At 33.9% G+C, this 10,000-nt stretch overlaps 1 protein-coding gene across 1 annotated transcript in view; it reads left to right on the top strand.

Annotated features, from left to right (window-relative positions):
* The window catches only part of LOC144976850 (large neutral amino acids transporter small subunit 1-like), a 50,467-nt gene that overhangs the window by 30,389 nt on the left and 10,078 nt on the right, over positions 1-10,000 (top strand). Inside the window, exons 4-6 of the mRNA XM_078921361.1 lie at positions 2,402-2,527; positions 7,828-7,927; positions 9,851-9,895. Coding sequence (XP_078777487.1) covers positions 2,402-2,527; positions 7,828-7,927; positions 9,851-9,895 — 271 coding nt within the window. The remainder of the gene's footprint in view (positions 1-2,401; positions 2,528-7,827; positions 7,928-9,850; positions 9,896-10,000) is intronic.

Raw genomic sequence — 10,000 nt, 5'->3', positions numbered from 1 at the left:
TTATGACATCGGCCTTGAGAATTTTTTGTTTAACAAAACTGATGAGTTTTCAAAGGGGGTACTATAAATAGTACGGTTTGGCAGATTTTTGTGGTATTTGGCAGACCAGTTGGCAGAATGCCTGAATTAATCTGGCAACCCTGATTCCAAGTGTACGATTTGATTTGTCTTCTTGAGATCTACCCTGCTCCTGTCTCCACCTTGGGATCAACTTGAGAGCCTCACAAAGCTGAAAACTGTACCCGAGGAGGAGATAAAGAGGTACACCCGGCAGCTTGGGGCCCCTCGCGGTGAAGAACTCCATCACCTCTTCTGTTGACGTGCCACATTTTTGGCAGTCCATTTCTGATGAAGTGCCAGCTTTGGCTACTTGTGCCAATTGGTGTATATATACACCACGATCAACAGCGCTGATGCTGAGCGCAGTTTTTCTGTTTACACTCTGATATTGCCAGACAGGCGCAGGAGTCTTAGCACAACGTCTCTACGACATCTAGCTTGTCTGTGCTACAACAAAAAATTAAGTTTTGAATTTGCGTTGTAGTACTTTGTTTTTGAATTGGTTAAATGTAAATAAAGTAATGGAAAAATTTAGACAGCTATTTATTACTTTTTTCTTGTTTTGCATAATTTGTAATTTCCCTTGCATAATTTGCCTTTTTCCCCCGCATAATTTGCAATTTCTCCCGCATAATTTGGGATATTTTTTTGCATATTTCCGGGGGGCCAGATATATCCATGCATATTATAGCAGATAAGTATAATAAGGTAACAATGCGTGATATTTACATACAAGATTGAAAGCCATGTCAACAGCATGTTTTACAGTTTTAATTTATTAATGATACTTGAGCCTTATTTGTAAGGTCTGTAACATTCTCTTACCGTACTCGTGAGTAAAAGGGTCAGTGAGTGAAAGGGTCAGCGACCCTTTTCAGAGCCCTTTGAGCACTTTTAGTGAATATTGCCCTGTATAATAGCTCAATTTTTCTACTACGACTAGGACTACTGACTACTACTACTACTACTACTACTACTACTACTACTACTACTACTACTACTACTACTACTACTACTATTGTCAACATCGGTGTTGAAAATAGCCCTTGTATCTATTACAATATTAGCCATACTAAGAGTATTAGCTCGTCAAAATCCCTTAGTAACAAAACTAGGATAAAATATGCCTGAGTCAAACATATGTTTGTTTTGAAATTGAAAAATGCTGCTATAGGGTCTTGTGGTATGACACTCGCTTTCGGATCGGAAGGCTCTAGGTTCGAGTCTCGCTCGGCGCATAGTTGAATCCTTGGAAAAAACTCTTTACTCACATTCTCTCACCTTACTCAGGTGTAAAATGACCGTTAATCTGTCGAAAAAAATTGTAATATCGCCTATCAGGCGTCATGTCTCTTTCTACATGTTACGTGTTGCTGTTGGTCAGGATCCCTTTGTAAAGCGCTTTGATCACATTTGGTGGATATTGCGCTAAATAAAAGCTGACGTTTAAAACTGACTTTTTACTACTACTACTACTACTACTACTACTACTACTACTACTACTACTACTACTACTACTACTACTACTACTACTACTACTACTACTACTACTACTACTACTACTACTACTACTACTACTACTACTACTACTACTACTACTACTACTACTACTACTACTACTACTACTACTACTACTACTACTACAGTAACAAAGATAAAACAATAAAAACAAATACTTTCAGGCCTTTTGATCAAAAGTTAGTTTTAAACCTCTTGAATAGAAGGTATTTAAAAAATCGTTTAAAGGAAAGACAATTCATTAAAAGGTTACATAAAGTAAGTTATATCTCGACTTTTAAGAACAGATGTACACTAGAAGTAGTTATACAATGTACCAAACTATGATGTTTTGTTAGGATTTTGCTTGAGTTTGACCGATGGACCGATACAGCTTCCTCCTTTTTTACAAATTGTCATTATTATCACTGAGTAATAATAATAATAATAATAATAATAATGATAATAATAATAATAATAATAATAATAATAATAATAATAATAATAATAATAATAATAATAACAATAATAATAATAATAATAATAATAATAATAATAATAATAATAATAATAATAAGGCGAATGTCATACCACAATACCATCTTATTTTTTAAATTGATTTATTCATTTTTATTATTTATTCATTCATTTTCTTTGTATATTTATACATCTAATTAATAATTTATTATTTATTTATTTACTCACCTATTTATTAATTTGTTGATTTATTTATTTATATGTTTATTTATTTCTATTGTTATTTATTCAGTATAATTGTTTTTTTAAAATATATTTACTTATTTACATACATATTCATTTATTCATTTTTTATTTATTCTTCCAGCCATTCTGACCTACGTCAACGCCATGAGTGTCAGAGCTGCCACCCGCATTCAAGACGTCTTCACATTCGCCAAAATATTCGCCCTCATCGCCATCATCATCACAGGCCTGTTGCTCTTGGGTCAAGGTGAGTGGGTGGGTGTAGAAACGTCTGTCTGTGGCCTAAAAAGTAAAATAAAAAAACCAAAAAAACAAGGAAGCTGGCCGTCGCCATCGTTAACTTTAGCCTGACACTGACCAAAAAAATTACGTCAAAAGACAAGTCTTTGGCCACAAAAGAAAACAAGCCGTGAGTTGTATTCAATAGGTCAACCAATGGGATCACTTGTTTCCTTGAGAGCACCACTAACGACAACTCACCAGACGGTGCAACCCCCCCCCCCCCCCCCAAAAAAAAAAAAATAAAAAAATGACGCCAAACAAGTCCTCGTGGGTTCTAGCGTAGCCATCGTTAACTTATAGCTGTGTTCTATCCTTGTTATTATTTTAAGGCAACCAAATCTGAAATAAATTAATAGATTATTGATCACTATTAATTATATTACCAGTAAGTGCGGCTATGTGGTCTTGTGGTATGATACTCGCTTTCGGATCGGAAGGTCCTGGGTTCGAGCTTCACTCGGCACATAGTTGAGTCCTTGGAAAATGCTCTTTACTCACATTATCTCGCCGTACTCCGGTGTAAAACGAATACCCTCTCCGTTAACAGCGTTGTCTCTGTCGGAAAAATTTTTTTAATACCGCCTAACGGGCGTCATGCTTCTTTCTACATGTTACGTGTTGCTGTTGATCAGGAACCCTTTGTAAAGCGCTTTAGTGGATATTGCTGTATAGATAGAATGCGCTTGGCCAAGGAGTTCACAACATTGCCATCCGGAAGTATAACGGACCAACACACAAACTCTGTGTAACCATGAACTTTTATTGTCTGGTTAATACAGTTTATTGAGAACAACTCACAAACGCGGATGGCAAAAACAATAACAAAGGCCTGAGTGACGTCATCTGCATACTATCTATATAAAAGCTCACGTTTTAAAAATTATTCCTCCATCTTTTATTATGTGGCCAAAAATCGTCGAATTCCAGGACTAACACATTCCCACATGATACCGCTTCGAGTTCCGAGACGATAGGCACACACTTGTTACCATCCCCGCCTCCACGAGGGACTGAATTTGTCCATTTCTTATGTGCAACTCTGTCCGAAGTCAGGGAATTCAAGTACAAGGGTTTCCAGGGCTTACTTCGGCTAGAGCTAGAAACGGGAGCACCGTCCATAATGCTTATGCTTCTCAGAAAGGTTTCCCCAGTTCCCTCTCCATTTTTGTTAATCCATTGTCAGGTAATCGCCTCCCGTTGGACATCGGAGACTTGATTGCTACCATTATTGGTCCACATTCTCTATGAGTTGTTGCCGGCGTTCCCGACACTATGTGCATAGACACGCGAAGTTTTACATCTACCTTATCACTGGTTTTGATCTTTTCTTACGCTGGGGCACAATAGACTGTGGTGGAATAGCATAATTCCAGGGCAGAAGTCCTCAAAATATTGTTGCGTTTCTCTATCTTCCTGGCAATAGCTTCGAGATGGACCCGATAGCGTAACCCCCAGCTATTTCGGATAGGGTTTGTATGGGAGGGCATGGTCCATGACATTTCCGGCTACAGTTTTTCATCTCCATGTACCAGCTGTCAAAGTAGGATCTGAGGACGAATCTGAGTCGTTTTACTCATTTTAATATGCTTTGAATTTTAAATTTAATTCCTATAGTCCTGTCTGAACTACATGACAGCCATCAATAATATATATATATATATATATATATATATATATATATATATATATATATATATATATATATATATATATATATATATATATATATATATATATATAGAAAAACAAAAACCATGAAATAATAGTGCTCAACTTTTTGATATATATATTTATAAACATTTCAAAGATAATTATGATTGTTTGACTTCTACAACGTTGTATCGATACAACGTTGTAGAAGTCAAACAATCATAATTATCTTTGAAATGTTTATAAATATATATATATATATATATTATATATATATATATATATATATATATATATATATATATATATATATATATATATATATATATATTATTTTAAATGAAGGTTAGGTCCCTATCATAAAGAGAACGATTATAGCCATGCTACACCAAACCCGACCCGCATGTCGTGGTGAAAACATAGACTAAAAAGGATTATCCCCATGCAGTGGGTTGAATCATCAAACGATCTTTTTTTTGCGATATCAAACCATATGTTGACAATTAAATTCAAGGAAATAAATTTTGATATGATATATTTTATATCGCAATAGATTATCCAAATAGCTTTGATTAATATATCATAAACCAATTATTGCTTCCTCATCAAAAATGAGTGCATTTGTAATGAATAGGATCAATCTGGATGTCAAAATTCATAAACCAATTATTACTTCCTCATCAAAAATGAGTGCATTTGTAATGAATAGGATCAATCTGGATGTCAAAATTCATAAACCAATTATTACTTCCTCATCAAAAATGAGTGCATTTGTAATGAATAGGATCAATCTGGATGTCAAAATTCATAAACCAATTATTACTTCCTCATCAAAAATGAGTGCATTTGTAATGAATAGGATCAATCTGGATGTCAAAATTCATAAACCAATTATTACTTCCTCATCAAAAATGAGTGCATTTGTAATGAATAGGATCAATCTGGATGTCAAAATTCATAAACCAATTATTACTTCCTCATTAAAAATGAGTGCATTTGTAATGAATAGGATCAATCTGGATGTCAAAATTCATAAACCAATTATTACTTCCTCATAAAAATTGAGTGCATTTGTAATGAATAGGATCAATATGGATGTCAAAATTCATAAACCAATTATTACTTCCTCATCAAAATTGAGTGCATTTGTAATGAATAGGATCAATCTGGATGTCAAAATTCATAAACCAATTATTACTTCCTCATCAAAAATGAGTGCATTTGTAATGAATAGGATCAATCTGGATGTCAAAATTCATAAACCAATTATTACTTCCTCATCAAAAATGAGTGCATTTGTAATGAATAGGATCAATCTGGATGTCAAAATTCATAAACCAATTATTGCTTCCTCATCAAAAATGAGTGCATTTGTAATGAATAGGATCAATCTGGATGTCAAAATTCATAAACCAATTATTACTTCCTCATCAAAAATGAGTGCATTTGTAATGAATAGGATCAATCTGGATGTCAAAATTCATAAACCAATTATTGCTTCCTCATCAAAAATGAGTGCATTTGTAATGAATAGGATCAATCTGGATGTCAAAATTCATAAACCAATTATTGCTTCCTCATAAAAATTGAGTGCATTTGTAATGAATAGGATCAATCTGGATGTCAAAATTCATAAACCAATTATTACTTCCTCATAAAAATTGAGTGCATTTGTAATGAATAGGATCAATCTGGATGTCAAAATTCATAAACCAATTATTACTTCCTCATAAAAATTGAGTGCATTTGTAATGAATAGGATCAATATGGATGTCAAAATTCATAAACCAATTATTACTTCCTCATCAAAATTGAGTGCATTTGTAATGAATAGGATCAATCTGGATGTCAAAATTCATAAACCAAATATTACTTCCTCATCAAAAATATGATGCATTTGTAATGAATAGGATCAATCTGGATGTCAAAATTCATAAACCAATTATTACTTCCTCATCAAAAATGAGTGCATTTGTAATGAATAGGATCAATCTGGATGTCAAAATTCATAAACCAATTATTGCTTCCTCATCAAAAATGAGTGCATTTGTAATGAATAGGATCAATCTGGATGTCAAAATTCATAAACCAATTATTACTTCCTCATCAAAAATGAGTGCATTTGTAATGAATAGGATCAATCTGGATGTCAAATTCATAAACCAATTATTGCTTCCTCATCAAAAATGAGTGCATTTGTAATGAATAGGATCAATCTGGATGTCAAAATTCATAAACCAATTATTACTTCCTCATCAAAAATGAGTGCATTTGTAATGAATAGGATCAATCTGGATGTCAAAATTCATAACCAATTATTGCTTCCTCATCAAAAATGAGTGCATTTGTAATGAATAGGATCAATCTGGATGTCAAAATTCATAAACCAATTATTGCTTCCTCATAAAAATTGAGTGCATTTGTAATGAATAGGATCAATCTGGATGTCAAAATTCATAAACCAATTATTACTTCCTCATAAAAATTGAGTGCATTTGTAATGAATAGGATCAATCTGGATGTCAAAATTCATAAACCAATTATTACTTCCTCATAAAAATTGAGTGCATTTCTAATGAATAGGATCAATCTGGATGTCAAAATTCATAAACCAATTATTGCTTCCTCATCAAAAATGAGTGCATTTGTAATGAATAGGATCAATCTGGATGTCAAAATTCATAAACCAATTATTGCTTCCTCATCAAAAATGAGTGCATTTGTAATGAATAGGATCAATCTGGATGTCAAAATTCATAAACCAATTATTGCTTCCTCATCAAGAATGAGTGCATTTGTAATGAATAGGATCAATCTGGATGTCAAAATTCATAAACCAATTATTGCTTCCTCATAAAAATTGAGTGCATTTGTAATGAATAGGATCAATCTGGATGTCAAAATTCATAAACCAATTATTACTTCCTCATAAAAATTGAGTGCATTTGTAATGAATAGGATCAATCTGGATGTCAAAATTCATAAACCAATTATTACTTCCTCATAAAAATTGAGTGCATTTGTAATGAATAGGATCAATCTGGATGTCAAAATTCATAAACCAATTATTACTTCCTCATCAAAAATGAGTGCATTTGTAATGAATAGGATCAATCTGGATGTCAAAATTCATAAACCAATTATTGCTTCCTCATCAAAAATGAGTGCATTTGTAATGAATAGGATCAATCTGGATGTCAAAATTCATAAACCAATTATTGCTTCCTCATCAAAAATGAGTGCATTTGTAATGAATAGGATCAATCTGGATGTCAAAATGACCCAAAACCTGTATTGAACCCCAAGTTGCTCACTTTGGACCACATGGGTTATTCCTGTTGACATCAGGCATCATTATTATTAGTATTATTATTATTATTATTATCATCATCATCATCATCATCATCATCATCATCATCATCATCGTCATCACCATCATCATCATCTTCGTCATCATCATCTTTGTCATCATCATCTTCGTCATCATCATCATCATCATCATCATCCTCATCATCATCATCATTATCATCATCATCATCATCTTCATCATCATCATCATCATCATCATCATCATCATCATCATCATCATCATTTATTTATTTGTGTCTTCAACAGGAGAAACTGAACATTTTGAAAACGCGTTCGAAGGCACGACCACCAATGTCGGGGATATCTCACTGGCGCTGTACTCGGGCCTGTTCGCTTATGCTGGCTGGTAAGTTCTTCATCCCCTAATATTAGAATGCTTTGGTGTTTATAAAGAATGGCATAAACTTGAGTTGTCCAGACACTTATAGATAGTATACGCTTGGCTAAGTATAACGGACCAACACACAAAACTGTGTGTATCCATGAACGTTTATAGTCGGGTTATACAGTTCAGTGAGCATTACTTATAAACGCGGATGGCAAAAAAAAAAAAAACAATAACAAAGACCTGAGTGGCGTCATCTTCGTACTATCTATACACACAAATACATACACGGCTACACACTGCCACCCACCATGTCAGTGTCAAATGATGAATCAATGAACGTACAATAAAATCTAAAATCTTAGGCCTATCTATATCCTCGCAGGTGTCATACCGTGCTATATTAATAACAATAATATGATTGTGGTGAACAGCTGTGAGAACTCTTTTGCTAAACACTCACAAAAAGCCCTTTTCTCCATTTTGGAATAATTTTTTTTTTCAATATATTTTTAAAACTCGTAGTTTGGTACTAGCCTTCGAACTGCAGTGGTGCCAACCTAATGTAAAATATGCGTATTCTAACGCATTTTCGTTCATTGTACACATTTTGCTGGGGAATTGTAAGCATTATTGAGGTTTCTATTATCTAAGCTTTATAACAATCATACAGTCTTTTAGTGTACTTAAACACTGTCATGTAGTGAGTTCGTTATACTATTACCTAGGCGGGTGGTTGGATGGGAGCATCACCCTTGAATCATATACCTATGATGTTTGCATGGGTGTACGATCCGATAGTGATGTCGTTTCTTCTTCTCTTTACTAGCCTATCCTGCTTCTTTGGTTTGTGATTGTATTTTTGACAGGGGATATTTTTTTTTCTGTAAATCCTCTGCCTGTTTGTTCTTGGTTATTTATAATTTAGCTTATGCTATCTTTAGGTTATGATTTTGATTGACATTTGTACTATTTTTGTTAGATTGCTTGTTTTTTTGTTTCAGCGGTCTCTCATATAACCTCAATTGTGTTGGAAGAGACCTAAAGCAACAAACAAACAAAAAAAACTATTACCTTGCTAGGTCATCATATCAAATTCATACACGTATAATTCTGGTTGTCAATACCAGAATTTTATATTTTAGTCTTTAAAAAGAGAGTTTATTCATTGGTTTAAATGACGATCATAAAATTGCTAGTATTGTCAAATTGCCCATTGTCAGATTTAGGGCTTATTATAGTTTTGAACGTTTGTACGTACGTATAGATAGAGTGCGCTTGGCCAAGGAGTTCACAACATTGCCATCCGGAAGTATAACGGACCAAAACACAAAACTGTGTGTATCCATGAACGTTTATAGTCAGGTTAATACAATTCAGTGAGCATTACTCATAAACGCGGATGGCAAAAAACAATAACAAAGACCTGAGTGGCGTCATCTTCGAACTATCTATAGTTTTGAACGTTTGTACGTACGTATTTTTTTTCAAAGTCTTACTCATAATTTTGGCTCTCCATTGTACCCCTTTACACGGTCCAGGGTTGGCAGCACTGTCACTGGTTCGAGTTCTAGTCTAGATGGCGCAAAGTTGAGTCCTTGTAAAAGTTTCTTTACTCACGTACTCTCACCACACTCAGGTGTAAAATAAGTAGATGGCTGGTTATAGCGATGTCTGCTTAAAAAAAAAAAGATAATGTAATAGCGCCTTTTATATTGGGAGTGGATGTCGGCATTTTAGCGGATATTGCGCCATAAAAAAGTTCAATTTAGAAGAAAAAAAAATCGATGAATTTAGGTAGGTGTGTGTGTGTGTGTGTGTGTGAGAGAGAGAGAGAGAGAGAGAGAGAGAGAGAGAGAGAGAGAGAGAGAGAGAGAGAGAGAGAGAGAGAGAGAGAGAGAGTATGATGATCATCATCAATTATTATCATTATTTTCTTTTCAGGAATTTCCTTAACTTTGTTACAGAGGAAATGAAAGATCCATACAAGTAAATAATAGTTTTGTAAATTTAATATTTTCCGACATCACCATCTTCAAAACCACCATGACACAGATCATTATCATAATTACCACCTCCATAACTATCACCATA

The sequence above is a fragment of the Berghia stephanieae genome, chromosome 7, assembly GCF_034508935.2.
Source record: "Berghia stephanieae isolate SIO BIC M18660-M18661 chromosome 7, UCSD_Bste_1.3, whole genome shotgun sequence".
Taxonomy (NCBI): domain Eukaryota; kingdom Metazoa; phylum Mollusca; class Gastropoda; order Nudibranchia; family Aeolidiidae; genus Berghia; species Berghia stephanieae.
This window is presented reverse-complemented; position numbering and strand designations above follow the sequence as displayed.